Here is a 20,911-nt window from a genome sequence, read left to right as displayed (position 1 = left end):
CTTCTAAACTTTAGAGAATAGAAACATAGCCTACAAAGTCTCTTTTATATAACAAATCTGCCATCCCAGAATGATTCTATTAAAACTTTGCCGTAGCAAGTACAATTTTCTTTAACTAAAGTGATGAAAATTGTACACAGTGCCCAAGAGGTACTGACAGAATTGTTTTAAAAGCTTCTGGCAATAAAAGGCAACATATCATTTATCTTTCTTACTGAATTTGCACTTGCATGTTAGCTTTCAGTAATGTGTACAAAGACACCCATGTACTTTTGAATATCAATAATTTTATAATCTCTATTTGAAAACAAAAAAAGCAGAGTTTTTCAAGATTTGCTTTTGACGGAAATAAACCATTTTTTCACATTTTACTAAATTTGCTGTATTTTTAACCATTTATTCAGATTATTCATATCCCTGGGAAGCGCCTTTTATCCATGACAATCTATGCAATGCTAGGGAGGGCCTAATCACTAATCCTTGCAATTCAATGGCATTATAGTCACTACTGACCAGAAACTCAACTGCATAAACTATATACCCTAAGTATCATGGCAACTAAGGCAGGCCAGAGGCTGGGTATGCAGTAGCAAATGACTAATCTCCTTATACCCAAAAACCCTCTATCAGGAACAAACCAGAAGTGTGATGGAATACTCAATACTTGACTGAATGAGTACAGTACCATCACACTCTAAAAGGCTTAACAATATCCATAACAAAGGACCATGTTTGATTGGCATTCCATCAACCACCACAATCAGTTCCTCAACCATCTGTAAACAATAGTTGCAATTGTACCATCTGCATAAAGTACCATAATCATAAGTCTACAATAATTAAACATCTCCCAAAACCTGTAACCTTTACCCCAACAAGGACAAAGATACCAGGGAGGTATGAACATTATCACATGGAGATTTTCTTCCAAGTTCTGACTTGGAAATATGTCACTAGTCTTTCACTGTCACCAGTCAGTTGTGGAACTCTCTTCCTTTGAGCACAATGGGAGCACCTTCTCTAGAATGATGTAGCGGTTTAAGAAGGCAGCTCACCAGATCATTGTCAAGGATAATTAGGGATGCGCTGCAACTGCTGGCCTTGCTCAAGACCCCACAAATGAATAAAAAAAACAACAAATGGTAATTTTCTGTGTTGCATCAGATTGAAATCATCAACAAAGCCGGAATCAGATATTTTCAAAGTGCTGCCTACAAATAATGCAAACACAAAGCATATTCACGAATAGCAGTTTAAAAAAAAGTACATAATATTCCCATCAGGCCACATCAAGGATTCAGGAATTGCTACAGCCTGAAACTACCAATTAATTTGTTCTCCAATTTCTTTGCAGTTTCTTTGACATACATGCAATGACTATTGTGAATTTACATAAATCTTCAAGAGCGTTGTTAAGGTATCACAAACATTTTAAATTGAAATAAAACTCCATACTATTTCCTTATGAGATGTTCTGAGGATCAAAAACTTGTGTGGCAAGGAAAATTATCTACTGTGAATGTTTTGTTCTCATGAGCCTCTTACTGACTTGTCATAGAGTAATACTATTCAGCGCACGTAAATGGAGGGAAAAATCTTAAAGACAACCTGCATTACAGTCGGCCCTCCATATCCTCGGGTTCCACATCTGCGGATTCAACCAACTGCAGATCGAAATTAGTCAAAAAAAATTCCAGAACGTTCCAAAAAGCAAAACTTGAATTTGCCGCGCACTGAGCACTATGCTGAATCCAAGCGAATGAAGTGATGTGTAGGCATACCCTGCTGCAGCCTCCTGCCATTTCACAGATCCTCAGTCTCTCTCCAGCACTTGTTGTTTGAGCATTGTTTGCCTCGTGTCTCGTTTGTTCGCTACTTGTGTTGTGAGCGAGAGGAAGGAGTTGGAGGCTAGTAAGAGATGTCTGCCTAGCTATGTAAAGCGCTACAGCCTCAAGAACTTAAAGATCATGGGAGAATTGGCATCGGCTGATGCCAAGGCAGCATCAGTGTTCCCAGAAGAGCTACAATGGTTACGTCCGTACTGAATATGTACAGACTTTTTTTTCTTGTCATTATTCTCTAAATAATACAGTATAACAGCTATTTACAAAGCATTTACATTGTATTAGGTATTATAAGTAATCTAGAGATGATTTAAAGTATACAGGAGGATGTATGTAGCTTATATGCAAACACTATGCCATTTTATATAAGGGGATTGAGCATCCGCAGATTTTGGTATCTGCAGGGGGTCCTAGAACCAATCCACCACGGATACCGAGGGACGACTGTATTAGAATTGGAGAAGGGTAACACCAGCTAATAGTTTATACTTATGGAAATTAGCCAAGATTTTACTAGAATGAATGTGATATATTTTAAAGGTTCCCGAAGAATTTGTTAATATCTTAATTCTTAGGTCTATTACAGGGTTTGTAATTTTGAAGTACAGAGTTAGAAATCAGTCTTTCAAAAAATGTTACCATGGTATTTCAATATGCCCCATAAGTGAAAACAGAAAAATGATTATATTTCAGCATTGCAATAATAAATCTCAGTGAAAAGCAGCCCTGGGAATTGAAGATAACAACTTCATTATTTCAGTAAAACTACTTCTATGCTCCCTGGTTTCATTTGATTGCAAAACTGATTGATCAACAATACTGAAATAAACTTTTAATTATCTATGAGCAGTTTCATTTTAATTTGATAACAACCAGTATGATTTCAAAATTGTGCTGATGTGATCATTCTCACTTACCAATGACTTTAACAAAGTAAGCGTCAGCATCAAAGTTATTTCGCAAAGCATGGATGGTGAATTCTGAATTTTCCTTATTTTCATTTAATACAAGCACATCCAAGATACCCTGCAATTAAAAAAACAGAAAATATTTGTATTGCAGAAATTATGTCTTCTGACTGTATTGTTTACAGTGTAAGCCATGGCACACCATGTAGCATTTCTATGTGGTCTGAGCTCAAGGTGGTGAGTTCCAAATTCCATCCCAAGTGAACACAAACTACCCTGTTGCATTATTTCTCATGCGGGCAGTAAGAAAGAATAAGAAATAAGTTACCTCAAACATTCTAACAGGAGGAGTTTATCACTTCCTTGGCTATAGGTTGACTCATTATAAAGCCTAATGGCCAAGAGTAAGAATGACCTTGTAGCGATGTACAACATACAGAGCTAGAGACGACACGCAGTCGGTAAGTCATTTCGAGACTAGTTTATTCAAACTTCGTGGCGCTGGCATTTAATCCCTAGCGCCCACCCTCTCCGGGCGGAAATGTTGTCAGAGGTGCATTACCAAAGTCTCTCCCCGCGCGCTGGCTATCTGTGAGCCGGTTCGCCTGCGCAGAACGTGGGTCGCCACATAACCACACCCCCCCTCCCAAGAACCGGCGATACACCCCCAATGACCACACACTGGATCAGCCTCTGTTTGGGAGGTCTGCCTCTGCGCCGTGGTGCCTGAACCTCGACCGGCTGCGCCAAATCCACATGGGCTGGTTTGAGTCGGTCCACCGTGAAAACCTCCTCTTTCCCCCCAATGTCCAGAACGTACGTGGACCCGTTGTTGTTGATCACCTTGAACGGCCCCTCGTACGGCCGCTGTAGCGGTGCCCGGTGTCCGCCCCTTCGTACAAACACAAACTTACAGTTCTGCAGGTCTTTGGGTACATGGGTCGGGGTCCGTCCGTGCTGTGAAGTCGGTACGGGGGCCAGGTTGCCGAGCCTTTCACGTAGTCTGTCCAGGACTGCTGCGGGTTCTTCCTCTTGCACCCTTGGGGCTGGTATGAATTCTCCTGGGACGGCCAGTGGTGCACTGTATACCAACTCGGTCGACGAGGCGTGCAGATCCTCTTTGGGCGCTGTGCGAATTCCAAGCAGGACCCAGGGAAGCTCGTCCACCCAGTTAGGTCCTCTCAGGCGGGCCATGAGAGCCGATTTCAAGTGCCGGTGGAAAAATGCTCTACTAGTCCGTTCAACTGTGGGTGGTAGGCAGTAGTGTGGTGTAGCTGTGTTCCCAACAGGCTGGCCACAGCCGACCACAGGCTGGAGGTGAACTGGGCGCCTCTGTCGGAGGTAATGTGGGCCGGTACCCTGAAACGTGCTACCCCGGTTGCAATCAGTGCTCGGGCGCAGGAATCGGCAGATGTGTCGGTGAGCGGGACTGCCTCTGGCCACCTTGTGAGCCGGTCTACCATAGTTAGGAGATACCGTGCTCTTCGGGACACTGGTAGGGGGCCCACGATATCCAGATGAATGTGGTCGAACCTCCAGTGGGTGGGTTCGAACTGCTGCGGCGGGGCTTTAGTGTGCCGCTGCACCTTGGCTGTTTGGCACTGCGCGCATGTTCTGGCCCATTCACTGACCTGCTTGCAAAGTCCGTGCCACGCGAACTTGCTGGAGACCAGCCAGATGGTTGGCCTGATACAAACCCCACTTCCAGAAAAGTTGGGATATTTTCCAAAATGCAATAAAAACAAAAATTTGTGGTATGTTCATTCACGTGAACCCTTATTTAACTGTCAAAAGTACAAAGAAAAGATTTTCAATAGTTTTACTGACCAACTTAATTGTATTTTGTAAATATACACACATTTAGAATTTGATGGCTGCAACACACTCAACAAAAGTTGGGACAGAGTTAAAATAAGATTGAAAAGTGCACAGAATATTCATGTAACACTAGTTTGGAAGACTCCTCATTAGGCAAGCTAATTGGTAGCAGGTAAGGTATCATGACTGGGTATAAAAGTAGCGTCCATCAAAGGCTCAGTCTTTGCAAGCAAGGATGGGTCGTGGCTCACCCCTTTGTGCCAAAATTCGTGAGAATTGTTAGTCAGTTCAAAAGAAACATTTCCCAACGCAAGATTGCAGAGAATTTAGATCTTCCAACATCTACAGTACATAATATTGTGAAAAGATTCAGAGAATTCAGAGACATCTCAGTGCGTAAAGGGCAAGGTCGGAAACCACTGTTGAATGCGCGTGATCTTCGAGCCCTCAGGCGGCACTGCCTAAGAAACCGTCATGCTACTGTGACAATTATAGCCACCTGGGCTCGGGAGTACTTCGGAAAACCATTGTCACTTAACACAGTCCGTCACTGCATCCAGAAATGCAACTTGAAACTGTATTACGCAAGGAGGAAGCCATACATCAACTCTATGCAGAAACGCCGGTGAGTTCTCTGGGCCCGAGCTCATCTCAGATGGACCGAAAGACTGTGGAACCGTGTGCTGTGGTCAGATGAGTCCATATTTCAGCTAGTTTTCGGAAAAAACAGGCGTCGAGTTCTCCGTGCCAAAGATGAAAACGACCATCCTGATTGTTATTAGCGAAAGGTGCAAAAGCCTGCATCTGTGATGGTATGGGGGAGCATCAGTGCCCACGGCACGGGTGAGTTGCATGTATGTGAAGGTACCATTGACTCTGAGGTGTATATTAGGATTTTAGAGAGACATATGTTGCCATCAAGGTGACGTCTCTTCCCGGGACGTCCATGCTTATTTCAGCAGGACAATGCCAGACCACATACTGCACGGGATACAACAGCGTGGCTTTGTAGACACAGAGTGCTTGACTGGCCTGCTGCCAGTCCAGATCTATCTCCTATTGAAAATGAATGGCGCATCATGAAGAGGAGAATCAGACAACGGAGACCACGGACTGTTGAGCAGCTGAAGTCTTATATCAAGCAAGAATGGACAAAATTTCCAATTGCAAATCTACTACAATTAGTATCTTCAGTTCCAAAATGATTAAAAAGTGTTATTAAAAGGAAAGGTGATGTAACACAATGGTAAATATGCCTCTGTCCCAACTTTTGTTGAGTGCGTTGCAGCCATCAAATTCTAAATTTGTGTATATTTACAAAATACAATTAAGTTGGTCAGTAAAACTATTGAAAATCTTTTCTTTGTACTTTTGTCAGTTAAATAAAGGTTCACGTGAATTAACATATCACAGATTTTTGTTTTTATTGCATTTTGGAAAATATTCCAACTTTTCTGGAAATGGGGTTTGTAGATGGGTGTGCCAAACCGTGTATGGAGTTGAAAACTCACGGCCTCCAGGCTGCCGGGACGATGGGGTGAGGTTGGCCGGTAGCCACGTCGCACAGGAGGGTCCTCTCACCTGGGCCTGCGAGAAAGTCCTGCAGCTGCAAACCCGAGACTGCGGTCCTGTAGCTGGGCATCTTGTTGTCTGCCTGCAGTGCCTCCGCCAGTGCTGCATAGTCCACCCCCAGGGACAGGGCCTGGACAGCTGGTCTGAAGAGTGCGTCCGCCATGACGTTGTCCTTTTCCAAGACATTCTGGATGTCCGTCGTGTACTTGGAGATGTAGGAGAGATGTCGCTGCTGCCGAGCCGACCAGGGATCGGACACCTTCGTAAACGCGAAGGTCAACGGTTTGTGGTCCGTGTACGCGGTGAACAGCCTGCCTTCTAAGAAGTACCTGAAATGCCGGATTACCAGATACAGTGCCAACAGCTCCCGGTCGAAAGCACTGTACTTGAGTTCGGGTGGTCGCAGGTGCTTGCTGAAGAATGCCAGGGGTTGCCAGCGCCCCTCGATGAGCTGCTCCAGCACCCCACCAACTGCGATGTCGGATGTGTCCACTGTGAGGGCGGTCGGAACATCCGTTCTGGGGTGCACCAGCATTGCGGCATCTGCCAAGGCTTCCTTGGCTTTAACAAAAGCGGCCGTGGCCTCCTCGTCCCAAGTAATGTCCTTGCCTTTACCCGACATCAGGGTGTACAAAGGGCGCGTGATACGGGCTGCGGAGGGGAGGAAACGGTGGTAGAAGTTCACCATACCAACGAACTTCTGCAGGCCTTTGACCGTGTTGGGCCGGACAAAGTGCGGATCGCGTCTACCTTAGCGGGCAGAGGTGTTGCCCCGTCTTTGGTAATCCTGTGGCCCAGGAAGTCGATGGTATCGAGACCGAACTGGCATTTGGCCGGGTTGATCGTAAGGCCGAAATCACTCAGGCAGGAGTAGAGCTGGCGGAGGTGGGACAGATGCTCCTGGCGACTACTGCTGGCTATAAGGATGTCATCCAAATAGATGAACGCAAAGTTCAGGTCGCATCCCACCGCATCCATTAGCCGCTGGAACGCCTGTGCGGCATTCTTCAGGCCGAACGGCATTCGGAGGAACTCGAACAGCCTGAACGGGGTGATGAGTGTCGTTTTGGAGATGTCTTTAGGGTGCACTGGGATTTGATGGTATCCCCGGACGAGGTCTACTTTGGAAAAGATTCTTGCCCCGTGCAGGTTTGCTGCAAAGTCCTGTATGTGCGGCATGGGGTAGCGGCCTGGAGTTGTAGCCTCATTCAGTCTGCGGTAGTCGCCGCATGGTCTCCAACCCCTGGCAGGTTGAGCACCATGTGCAGGGGCTGTCGAACCTCCGTACGATCCCCAATTCCTCCATCCTCTTGAACTCCTCCTTCGCCAGGCGGAGCTTTTCCGGGGAGAGACTTCGTGCGCGGGCATGGAGGGGTGGTCCCTGGGTTGGGATGTGGTGTTGTACCCCATGTCTGGGCATGGCTGCCGTGAACTGCGGTGCCAGAATCGATGTAAAGTCCGCCAGGATTCTGGTGAATTCATTGTCCGACAGCGTGATGGAGTCCAGGTGTGGGGCCGGCAACGTCTGGAAAGTCTCAGCATGTACCATTCTTTTCCCTTGCAAGTCGACCAGCAGGCTGTGAGCTCGCAAGAAGTCCGACCCAGGAGTGGTTGAGCCACCCCGGCCAGTGTGAAGTCCCACGTGAACCGGCTGGCGCCGAACTGCAGCTGCACTGTGCGGGTGCCGTAGGTCCGTATCGTCCTGCCGTTTGCGGCCCTCAGGGTAGGTCCTGGCTTCTTGTTGCAGGTGTTGTACCCCGTCCGGGGCAAGATGCTGATTTCCGCTCCAGTGTTGACCAAGAAGCGGCGTCCCGACTGTTTGTCCCAGACGTACAAGAGGCTGTCCTGGCGGCCAACCGCCATAGTCATTAGCGGCAGCTGGCCCTGGCCCTTGCAGGGAGGGCGACAACGGCGGGATTTGGTGCCCCACCGCTGGTGGTACTGTTCACTGTCCTCCTCACTCCTGCCTCTGTGTTGTGTGCGCCCCCCTGCCGGGTCTGGTCTGGTCCGCTGTTGGGCTTGTGGCCTGGTAATCTGACCGACGGACGCCACGCTCTCCCTCTTGGCTTTCCACAGCACGTCTGCTGGGGCTGCCACCTTCCGGGGGTCGCTGAAATCTGCGTCAGCCAGCAGCAGATGTATGTCCTTGGGCAGTTGCTCTAGGAATGCTTGCTCGAACATGAGGCAGGGCTTGTGTCTGTCAACCAGGGACAGCATCTCGTTTATCAATGCTGACGGCAGTCTGTCTCCCAAACCGTCCAGGTGAAGCAGGCGGGCACCCCACTCACGCCGTGAGAGGCCAAAGGTCTCAATGAGCAGCGCTTTGAATGCTTCATATTTGCCTTCTTCCGGGGGCGACTGTATGAAATCCTCAACCTGGGTGGCCGTCTCCTGGTCAAGGGCGCTCACCACATGGTAGTAACGCGTGGAATCAGAGGATATCTGCTGAATCTGGAACTGGGCTTCTGCTTGGCTAAACCACACGCGTGGTCGCAGCGTCCAGAAAGTCGGCAGTTTTAGCAAAACTGCATGAACAGATGAAGAGTCAGTCATCTTTGGCCCAAATCCCGTTTGGACCGTCGGGGTCACCAATGTAGTGATGTACTACATACAGAGCAAGAGACGACACGCAGTCGGTAAGTCGTTTCGAGACTAGTTTATTCAAACTTCGTGGTGCTGGCATTTAATCTCTAGCGCCCGCCCTCTCCGGGCGGAAATGACATCAGAGGTGCATTACCAAAGTCTCTCCCCGCACGCTGGCTATCTGTGAGCCGGTTCACCTGCGCAGAAAGTGGGTCGCCACAACCTCATATAGCGCTCTTTGAAGCAGCGCAGTTATCTTAGTCTATTACTAAAATTGCTCCCCTCTTCAGCCAAGGTGGCATGCAGAAACTGAGAAACATTGTCCAGAGTTGCAAGATTTTTCATAGAGTCCTTTATTCTACCACAGCCTCCAGTGCCTCCAGTTTGACTGCTATAACAGAGCCAGCCAGCCTTTCTAATCAGTTTATTTAGCCAGGTGGCATCAACCATATTGATGCTTTTGCCCCAGCACACCACCACATTGAAGATTGTACTGGTGACAACAGACTGGTAGAACATGTGAAGGAGAGGCTTGCAAAGGACCTCAGTCTCCTCAGGAAGCAGAGGAGACGTTAGCCCTTCTTATATACAGTCTCTGTGTTAGTGCTCCATTCAAGTCTGTCACCCAGTTACACCTCCAGGTACCTGAAAGTCCTCACCATCAATAGCAAGGAGCAGTGCAGCTTAGTCTTCATAAAGTCTATCACCATCTCCTTTGTCTTACTGATATTGAGCTGCAGATGATTCAGCTTGATCATTTGACAAAATCTGCTACCAGGGCCCTGTATTTATCCTCCCGTCCTTCCTTTATACACCCAACCACTATTATCCAGGATACAATGGAAGTGCCAACCTGCATTGAACAGAGCTTTTTCCCCAATGAGGGCGGTATGATATTGAAGGCACTTGAGAAAAACAAAAACATGCTCCTCACAGTGCTGTCCTGCTTATCCAAGTGGGAGTAGGCTCTGTTCCGCAGGTAGATGACAACATCATTGACTCCAATGTGCTCCTGGTTGGCAAACTGCAGGGGATTGAGGGCTGATCAGACCCGGGGTCAGAGGTGAGTCAGGACCAATCTCTTTATGGTCTTCAATGTTTGAGGTCAAGGCCACTGGACGGAAGTCATTCAATACTTTCAGCTGTCCCTTTTTGGATACTGGGACCACACATAATGTTTTCCAAACAGACAGGACCCTTTCAGGCTGAGACTCAAACTGAAAATGCACTGGAGAATTCCACAAGAGGAGCAACGTAAATGAAATTCTTCCTTTCTCTTGTTACTAAATGCCTCCAGTATAAATGTGGTTTTAACGTCTCTCAGTTCAAAGAAGAAATTATACTTTATAATATACATATTCAAATTCTTTTATAAATTATCCTTGGTCAACAATGAAGATTTATACTTTGAAGCTGAATAAACCAATCTATTCAAATGAAATATTTGAATATACTTCAAAATTTGGTACTATTGCTACTAACACTTGCTTTCACTGGCCATGCCTTATTGTAATGGTTGTGAACTGCCTCCTGAATCATTGCAGTCCTTTTGGTGAAGCACAGTGCTGTCAAGTATGCCATGTTGTTTTCCTCTCTCTGTTTGAAGGCAGTGGTAATGGCACAGCTGAGTGGCTTGCTATTGGTATGGTTTGCTGACAATTTCATTTAACTTCATTAATACTTCTGTAGTGGAATATACACTAGGTACTTTTCTGTCCTGAAATGCCCATTCCCCCAAGATAGAAATAGAACTCAAAACGTTTGTGAACACAGCTGTACAGTTTTAATGCATTTGAAGCACTTGTAAATATTAAAGACAAATATTTTGTGATCTGAGGACTGTTACGAACCCCGTAACTGGGTGTTTTACCAGCAAAGATAGAGGCATCCGTTGGAGTCTGATGATACTATTTTTAACAGTATTTATTAGTAAAAATACACAAAAATAATATCAATGCAAATATACAGATAATATACGTCATCAATATTAAACCTAAAAGTGTGGGTATAATAATCATCAATAAGAAATAAGCTCTATTGTTGTCTAGGGGATAATGAATTGTTCGATGGAAATATAAAGTTTGTTTCAGTTCACACAGGCTCCAGTGTTTGTTTGTCGCTGTGTAGATAGATAGATAGATAGATACTTTATTCATCCCCATGGGGAAATTCAACTTTTTTTCCAATGTCCCATACACTTGTTGTAGCAAAACTAATTACATACAATACTTAACTCAGTAAAAAATATGATATGCATCTAAATCACTATCTCAAAAAGCATTAATAATAGCTTTTAAAAAGTTCTTAAGTCCTGGCGGTAGAATTGTAAAGCCTAATGGCATTGGGGAGTATTGACCTCTTCATCCTGTCTGAGGAGCATTGCATCGATAGTAACCTGTCGCTGAAACTGCTTCTCTGTCTCTGGATGGTGCTATGTAGAGGATGTTCAGAGTTATCCATAATTGACCGTAGCCTACTCAGCGCCCTTCGCTCAAGCTACCGATGTTAAACTCTCCAGTACTTTGCCCACGACAGAGCCCACCTTCCTTACCAGCTTATTAAGACGTGAGGCGCCCCTCTTCTTAATGCTTCCTCCCCAACACACCACCACAAAGAAGAGGGCGCTCTCCACAACTGACCTATAGAACATCTTCAGCATCTCACTACAGACATTGAATGACGCCAACCTTCTTAGGAAGTACAGTCGACTCTGTGCCTTCCTGCACAAGGCATCTGTGTTGGCAGTCCAGTCTAGCTTCTCGTCTAACTGTACTCCCAGATACTTGTAGGTCTTAACCTGCTGCACACATTCTCCATTAATGATCACTGGCTCCATATGAGGCCTAGATCTCCTAAAGTCCACCACCATCTCCTTGGTCTTGGTGATATTGAGACGCAGGATGGAATTGTTGGAGAGAGAGAGAGAGATAGAAGAATGGGAACAGTTACTGCTATTGTTTTTGCCAACCGTCCTTTATGACTTCGATCCGTCGGTGTCTCGTTGTTGTGGCCGTTCTAGTATGACCTCTCCTTTAGCTAAACCGTTCTTCCGTGATGAGCCCGCCACCCAGGCAAGGGAGGACGCACACGAGCTCTCACCAGCTTTTGCTATATAATGCTGTCACTGGATTTCTAGCGTTTCTCCTGGTGCGTCTGAGGGGTGTTCCCCAGACCCTCCTTTTATCCTCACTCACGGGGTCTCAGATGTCAATCAGGTTGGGATGATGCAATCCCTCAACCAGACCACTCTGGTTGTCCCTGAGGGGTTTCAATGAATAGTACAGTACTCAATACACAATTCCTTCTCCAAGAGACAATAGCAGTAATCAGTGGTTCCGTTCCGCTTCTGTTAGGAGACATTCCACCTTGTTGTGTATTCTGCGTTGTCTATAACAACTGCCTTTGCTGTGATCCTGCGTCTCTCTCTCTCATTTCCTGACATGCTGTGTATCTCTCTCATTTCCTGGGTCTCAGACCCAAAATAATAGCGATCTTGCGATTCTCAAAAAGGGGGGGGGGGGGGGGGCGACTTAGCTCCCTTCATTCGTAACAGGACAAATATGCTTTTTACCATGAGGAATCAAAAACAATTACTTAATGTCTGGTACAGCTGTCTTTAATTTTATCAGTGCTAACAGAGTCTGAAATATGTTTCACTGAGAAACATAATGGCCTTAACTTCCTGGTTGCAATGGCTTGAAAACTGTTCACACCTTTTAATATTCTACAAAAGTGCAACTTTTGATGTTCACACATGTACAGTGAAACACATAAACCCAGAGACTGCTGAAGGTGAGATTCTGTTCCTCCTCAAAGTATGCTGCTGCATTACTTACTGAGGCAAAGTTTGATGTAAACTTTACACAATATTTTTCTTATATTAAAAAAATCAATGTTGCTTGCACAATACCTCTGGTCCTGAAAAACTGACTTTGCAGGAATGGGTCTAATTTCCCACAATTATTATTTTTAATATTATTCAGAAAAAAGTACATATTAATTTACACTTTCTAACTGAACCCAAGAGAATGTTGCAAAAACTTTCAACTTTTATAAGATCCTTAATAACATTAAAACATGAAAGATTGTTTTTTCCCTCTGGTTTGTGATCAGATTGCAATCTGATTGTTTGCTTAGTCACTAGAATCAGATTTAACATCACCGGCTTATGTTGTAAAATTTGTTAACTCTCCGGCAGCAGTAGAATGCAATACTTGATGAATACAGAAAAAAAGAATTACAGCAAGCATACATATCTATATTAAATAGACAAATTATGATAAGTAGTGCAAAAAAATCCAAAAGAAATTTAAAAATAGCAGTGAGGTAGTGTTCATAGATTCAATGTCCACTTAGAAATTGGATGGCAAAGGGGAAGAAGATATTCCTGAATTGCTGAGTGTGTGCCTTCAAGCTTCTGTACCTCCTTCCTAAGGGTAACAATAAGAAGAGGGCATGTCCTTGGTAGGGGGGGGGGGGGGGGTGGTCCTTGATCATGGAAGCCACTTTTCTGAGGCACTGTTCCTTGAAGATGTCTTGGATACTATGCAGGCTAGTACCATAGATAGATAAACACTCTGCAGCTTTCTATGATTCAATGCAGTAGCCCCCCAATACCAGACGGTAATGCAGCCTGTCAGAATACACTCCACGGTACATCTGGAGAAGTTTTTGAGTGTTTTAAGTGACAAACCAAATCTTCTCGAATTCCTGATGAAATATAGCCACTGCCTTGCCTTCTTTATAACTGCATGGATATGTTAGAACCAGGTTAGATCCTCAGAGATATTATCACCCAGGAAGTTGAAATTGCTCACTCTCTCTATTTCTGATCACTCTTTGAGAATTGGTTTGTGTTCCCTTGTCTTACCCTTGCAGAAGTCCAGAATCAGCTCGTTGGTCTTACTGACATTGAGTGTAAGGTTGTTATTGTGACACCACTCAACTAGCTGGTATATCTTGCTCCTGTATACCCTCTTGTCACCATTTGAGTTTCTGCCAACTGCAGTTGTATCATCAGCAAACTTATAGGTGGCATTTGAGCTAATGACTAGCCAGATATTGGTATAAAGAGAGTAAAGCAATGGGCTAAGTACACATCCCTGAGGTTCACCAGTGTTGACCGTCAGCGAGGTGGGGCCGTTATTACCAATTCGCACAAATTGTGGTCTTCCAGTTAGGAAGTTGAGGATCTAGTTGCAGAGGGAGGTACAGAGGCCTAAGTTCTGTAGCTTTTTGATTAGGACTGTAGAAATGATGGTGTTAAATGTTGAGCTATAGTCAATGAACAGATTCCTGAAATAGGTATTTGTACTGTTCAAGTGGTCCTAGGCCCCGTGGAGAAGTACTGATATCTCACTTGCTGTTGACCTATTGGGGCGACAGGCAAATTGCAGTGGGTCCAGGTCTTTGCTGTTGATTCTAGCCATGGCCAACCTCTCAAAGCATTTCATCACCATAGATGTAGTGCTATTGGCCTAGATTCATTAAGGCAGGCTACATTGCTCTTAGAAACATAGAAAACCTACCGCACAATACAGGCCCTTCGTCCCACATTTCTGTGCCAAACATGTACTTACTTCAGAAATTACTTAGGGTTACTCATAGTCCTCTATTTTTCTATACTCCATGCACCTATCCAGGAGCCTCTTAAAAGACCCTATCGTGTCTGCCTCCACCACTGTTGCTGGCAGCCCATTCCACGTACTAACCACTCTCTGTGTAAAAAACTTACCCCTGACATCTCCTCTGTACCTATTTCCAAGCACCCTAAAACTGTGCCTTCTCATGTTAACCATTTCAGCCCTGGGGAAAAAGCCTCTAACTATCCACACTATCAATGCCTCTCATCATCTTATACACCTCTATCAGGGTCACCTCTCATCCTCTGTCACTCCAAGGAGAAAAGTTCACGCAACCTATTCTCATAAGGCATGCTCCCCACTCCCGGCAACATCCTTGTAAATCTCTTCTGCACCCTTTCCATAGTTTCCACATCCTTCCAGTAGTGAGGTGCTCTTCTTGGGAACTGGTATAATTGTTGCCCTTTTGAAGCAGGAGAGTACTTCTGACCACAGCAGCGAGAGATTGAAAATGTTTTTGAAAACCCTGCCAGTTGGTTGGCACAAGTTTTCAGAGCATTACTAGGTATTCTATCAGGGCCTGCTGCCTTGCAAGGGTTCACCCTCCTGAAAGACAGCCTGGCGCCGGTCTCCAAGACAAAGATTACAAGGTCACTGGGTGCAGCAGGGATCCTCACAGCTATAGTTTTATTCTCCCTCTCAAAGTGAGCATAAAAGGCATTGAGCTCATCTGATGGTGAAGCATTGCTGCTATTCATGATGTTGGGTTTTGCATTGTAGGAAGTAATGTCCTGCAAACCCTGCCTCGAATGTCACCTCCAACCTTGCTTGGAATTGTTTCTTGGCTCTTGAAATAGTCCCCTGCAAGTCATACCTGGTTTTCTTGTACAGAAATGGATAGCCAGATTTAAATGGCACAGATCTAACCCTCAACAGACCACAAGCACTCTGGTTCATCCATGGCTTTTAGTTTGTGAATGTACATACAGCAAGTTTTCGTAGGCTCACACTCATCCACACAGGGTTTAATGAAGTCGGTGACAACTGCACTGTACTCATGTAGACTCAAAGATGAATCGCTGAATACAGTCCAGTCCACTGATTCAAAGCAGTCCTGTAAGCACTCCTGTGCTTCCCTTGTCCATACCTTCTTGGACCTCACTACTGGTATGGCAGACTTCAGTCTCTGCCTGTACTCAGGAGTAGAGTACAGCAGGTGAACAGACTTCCCAAAGTGTGAGTGTGCAATAGCTCTTGATGGTGGTGTAACAGTGGTCCAGTGTGATGTTTCCTCTGGTATACAAGTGAATTGTTGATAATAATTATTTAGTTACTTTTTTAAGCTGGTTGGTTAAAATCCCCAAAATGATGAGAAAGGCATCAGGATGTGTTGTCTCATGCCCATTGATCACATCGTTCAGTTCGTCTAGAACCTGTTTTACACTGGCCCCTGGTGGGATGTACACTGTTACCAAAATGATCGCTGAATTCTCCCATGGCAGGTAAAATGGTCGGCACTTAATCGCGAGGTGTTCCAAATCTGGTCAACTGGATTGGGAGAGCACCGCCATGTTTTTACACCACGAGGAATTGATCATGAAGCATATCCACTCCTGTTCCGCCTCTGGCTTTAAAAGACTCAGCAGTCTTATCTTGACAGTGTATTGTGAACCTGTCAATAAGAATCGCTGCATCCAGAGGTTAAACAACATCCCATGAAACAAAAGACGCAAGCGGTGCTAATGTCCCATTGATACAATACCCTGGCTCTGATATCTTCAAATTTATTTACTAGGGATTGCATGTTTGCCAGCAAGATAATTGGTATTGGGAGTTGAAAACCTTGTTTTTTTTAAAAAAATACCTCATTAGCCCACTGTGAAAGGGGCAGTCTGCTGGCCACAGACCGGTCATCTTGTTAAGACAGTGGATTCTAATTAATTGGGCCAGTGGTTAATCGGAACAGCCGCTTACTTGGGAGAACTCTTATAGAACAAAAACTAGTTCTGAAAGTAGCCAGGATTTCCTTTGTTTATTTGGGACACTATGCCACTTAATTGGGACAGGAGATTGCTGTCAAACAGCTTCTAACTGGTGTCAATCGCATGCACTTCTGTGGCCATTAGACACTACACCGTGCTTTGAGTGAACAATTTTTAAATGGCATTAGTTGCGTGTGTTTGTGTTCAAAAAGCAGTGATTTTTGTCACTGATAGTTGGTGACAAGTAAGCAGTAAAACTATACAGAATTATTTAGCTCACTGTGCTTTCAAACATTCATGCTCGGAATGGCCAGGAGTGAAAATGAAATTATTTCACTATTTCAACAAGTTAGAAACTACGAAGAATTTGAAGGATGCAAACAAATGCATTGTATGAAAACAGTACATTATCTATCCAAGGAGGAGAGCATCTCTGGTGATGAGACTAGTCATGAGCATCATGGGGCATCACTCACCTTTAGTCCTCACCCTGACACTTAGCACTCACCTGCGGCTCCAAGTAGCTGCATGTGACAGCAACAATACCCTGGTACACTTTTTCACTGGAGCACCCACATAACTGGGCCAAAATGTACTGTCCTGATGCGTGCCAATTAACCAGAATCCACGTAATCAAACTGTCTGAATGTCACAAATCTTGATAAAGATGACACTAGGTAGTAACTTGGGTCAGGAAATAAGTAGACCAGGCCATAGAGCCTACGAAATATTTGTGGGAAGTATTTATGAGGTCTACACAAGACCAGAAAATTTGGGCCACTGAAGAGTTAAATATTCACATGGATAATATTTTTTGGTTGATTATACACTTCAATAATTAAAATTATTGGAGCAATGCTAATTTTCATACCAAGACTTGAATCAATAGGTAAGGTGCTTGAAACCATCTTAAATGGGAAGAACATAAAGTTTTATAGCAGATGAAGTATTTGTTTCTTAGCTTCACAACTACCAGTTGCAATAACTACATTAATAAACTATGGCTGTGATGTCTAGTTGCTATTTAAGGTACCCATAAACCATGCGATAGAGTACTGCTAAAATTGAAAATGTCCCTTTTCACCGCTATAGACTTAACATCCATCACATTTTATATGTAGAGGTTGCTTATGTGCTGCTGACAGAGCAAATATTCATCCTTTTCAATGGCCTTTTTATTGCTTGCTTAAAATTTTGATAGCATTGTGCATTTAAAAGTTGGTATAAATTCCCACCTTTTATTAATAGTGGAAATCACATGGGTTATATTAGCGATTGCCAAAATTTCTAACATTATATTTCAAAGGAATTCATGAATAAGAAAATGGTTTATCTCTGAATAATCAATTGTTGCCTGCAATCTCAATGAATTTTGACTCTCACACGTATCTCCAGTATTAGTTACCTTACCTAAGTGAGTAATGTTTCAAATTTATTCAGCTGCAAGTTTATAAATTACGCTTTAAAAAAAATTTCTGCAAATTAGCTTTCTTTTCTCACAATAATTAACTACTAAACTAAATTAATGAACATAAAGTGTACAAGATTATCAAGGTGACAGCATAATATATATGGAGAAGATTTATTCATGCCCCATGTTAAGATGTCAGCTACCAACACAAAATAGATATGACAGGAAATAATCACATTTCCCCAATTAATCTCCTATAAGTTCCACAGATGTTGGCTATACCTTCTGTAAAAGCTCTAGTAAAGAACCCATTTAAATGAAAATAAAGTGCAGGATTTTTCAAAAATCATTTTACATTAAAGTACCAGAACAGGTAAATCAGATGTAAATAACATTAAAGCTAAATCTAATTTTGTCTTTGCCAGCAGAACAATATATGTATTTTCTAGCAAGCACCAGCAGACAATACTCTGCAGCTTGGCTGACTTTTCCAGTTTGCCAGCTGACTTTATCTGGCTATGCTTGCAAAGAACTGCACAAAACATACCATCAGGGATTGAATCCAAACAATTCTTTAGCCTGTAGAAACCATTAATAGATGGGGACATGAACCAAACATCTGTGAAATTCCCAAACCAAGCACTCGTGGAAAGCTTGATGAGAATTCAAATTAACAATGAGTAAAAATTTTTTATAAACACAGTAATGAACTTACATCTTCATAAATGTCAAAGAAGGTCGCCATAACAGCATTCTTGATATGGTTTAAATCAGACAATTCCCAGAGGACCCTGAACATTCGGCCTACCGGCTTGCAACTTGCATCACTGCATGGAACATTTTCCAGAAGAAAAGCTTGTTTGTTGCTGTAAAAAGAATTGAGATCTTTAGAGGGTTTTATTTAAAGCAAAGCACAATTTGTTAGTTGAACGTAGAATTTACAGAGGCAATGTAACTCTGAATTAAGCATTATTAATTTAGTTGGAGTACTACAAATGCAACTCACCTGATTTTTCTTTCTTGACAAAGCAAAATCAGTCCCTCTAATTTGATCTAAGTTGTACTGGTGAGCTCCATAAGTAACTATCTGTTATACAGCAGCAGGTAGTGATCCAGGAGTTAAATTACTTTGCATTGTTGATTTCAGAAGAGAACTAGCTGTTGAACAGTGTGACATCTTTTTTTATTCCCAAATCAGAAACGCTGCTCTCCCAGTGACCTTACTAGCTTTGCTGAATTTGAGGTAGCTTTCTGTTGTAGATTCCTACCTACCTGGATTTAATTTTAGATTGCTCAAACTGTTTGATGCATCACCCAATGAAACTTCAAAATCAGTTATTTTGCTACTCTGGGTTATCTTGAATACAGCTCCAAAGATGAAATGTCGTCGCCAAAGACTGCATCGTTTTTAAAAAAAATGTATAATAATTCAACTACCAAAATAAAAAAAGTGCAATCTTACCATCATTCCCATAGCACCTGTGTTTTTTTTTCTGTATTGGTATCTAATATAGTCTGTTAATATTGTCGGATATTGGCTGAAGCATGATGAATTAGGCATGTTCTTTGTCTACGATGTTATCAGTTCTGTTGAATACCATTTTAAACATTGATTTAAATAACAGGTGTAGAAATTATTGGAAGTTTGGAGGCAACTTTAGCAGATTATTACATCTTTACCTTTCAATTTTGTTTTTCTAGTTAACTCTTAAGCCACCAAATTCTTCAAAGAAAAATAGATTAACATAAAGAAAGCAGATCAAAAGCTGCACTTTCATTTTATACATGCAAGCTTGTTTACAACCTACTGCACAATTTCAAAGAGATAACAATCCATCTGTTCCTAATCACTGAAGCTTTCAAAATGCAAATGCATTTCCAATGAAGGATTACAGATTACTTATTACTTCCTTTCAGATAAACCATAGATCCAAACAGAATTCTTCCAAAATCTGTAATTTCCTGAAAAATCTAAATTGACATTACAGCCTTCCTAACCTTTCATAATGTATTTCTGTCAAGAGTGACCAGTTTGTATCATGATGAAGATATGCAAAAATATCTCATCACTGATAAGCAAATCACTAGGAGGGGGTCCTAACCTTTTAATTGCTTTTAAAACACATTTTGGAGGACTAACTATAATCACACACCATCTGGCTTTTTCATTTCTGTCAGTGACAACTTCAAGGTACAGGATGATGTCACACAGTACGCCTAATAATTAAAGTGTTTGGGCTATAATTACAAACACTGTTATTAACCCTTCATAAACTCTAGATGCCCAGAAAGCCAGCTTAGACCTTGTTAGAAATACAATATGATTTACAGAACATCAATAATTAATACTTTTAGCAAAATTTATATTACTCTGCAAGATCTATTTATTTAAAAAGGTTGGAACTAAACCTGATTAAAAATACTATTACATAGCACTTAGTACAAGAGTATATTTTATTAACTTCTTATCATATTATTAATTTGCCAAATCTAGAGACATTAGAATTGTACTCTGCATTCTACAAAATGCTGTAACACCAGCAACCTGTGACAATTCACTCATTTCTCTTCCTCCCCGACTGAAGTTTGCCAAGAATTGAATGTTGCTTTTCAGAAAATAGCATGATTATGACTGAGACAATGACAAGTTCAGAATGCAAATTTAAATTATTTAAGATTTCAAGAGACTGACTGGGGGATGGGAGGGGGTGAACAAAAATGTAACATAATTTATTGTGAAAATTTCACCTGAACTATGACATGAAGTAGAAGAGAAAGCTCTATATTCAAAGCATCAGTATTAAAGATTTATGTAACTGCAACATTGTTATGATTATAACATGGACTAGAGACTTTTTCGGTCTTAAAGTTTTTATATTCTGTGCTTTCGCCTGTTCTTTCTCGTTTTTTTGTTCGGGGAGGGGTGGTTTGAGAGTTGATGTTCCTGTTGCATTTTGTGCAGGAGAGGTGGGTTAATGTTCTTGTGTTTTGTGCAGGGAGGGACTTTGGGGGGGGGATCGATGTTCTTGATGCATTTTATACAGGGGTGGGGGGTTTGGGTCGCTTTTCTTGCTGTGTTTTTGTTAGTTTTTTTGAATGGGGAGAAGGGTTTGGGAGTTGATGTTCTTGTTGCGATTTTGTTAATTTTTTTGTATGGGGAGGGGTGGTTTGGGGGTCAATGTTCTTCACGTGTTTGCGCGAGGGAGGGGTG

General features: G+C 43.0%; 1 protein-coding gene across 2 annotated transcripts in view; it reads right to left on the bottom strand.

Moving 5' to 3' along the window:
• itfg1 (integrin alpha FG-GAP repeat containing 1) overlaps positions 1-20,911 on the bottom strand; it is a 264,103-nt gene that overhangs the window by 81,109 nt on the left and 162,083 nt on the right. For both annotated transcript variants that reach the window (XM_073070074.1, XM_073070075.1), the window contains exons 11-12: positions 18,416-18,566; positions 2,762-2,870 (exon numbers count right to left, since the gene is read on the bottom strand). In XM_073070074.1, the coding sequence (XP_072926175.1) occupies positions 2,762-2,870; positions 18,416-18,566 (260 nt within the window). The remainder of the gene's footprint in view (positions 1-2,761; positions 2,871-18,415; positions 18,567-20,911) is intronic.

This window comes from Hemitrygon akajei, chromosome 17 (genome assembly GCF_048418815.1).
Source record: "Hemitrygon akajei chromosome 17, sHemAka1.3, whole genome shotgun sequence".
In the NCBI taxonomy this organism is placed as follows: Eukaryota; Metazoa; Chordata; class Chondrichthyes; order Myliobatiformes; family Dasyatidae; genus Hemitrygon; species Hemitrygon akajei.
The sequence above is the reverse complement of the archived record's forward strand: the minus strand, read 5'-3'. Positions and strand labels throughout refer to the sequence as shown.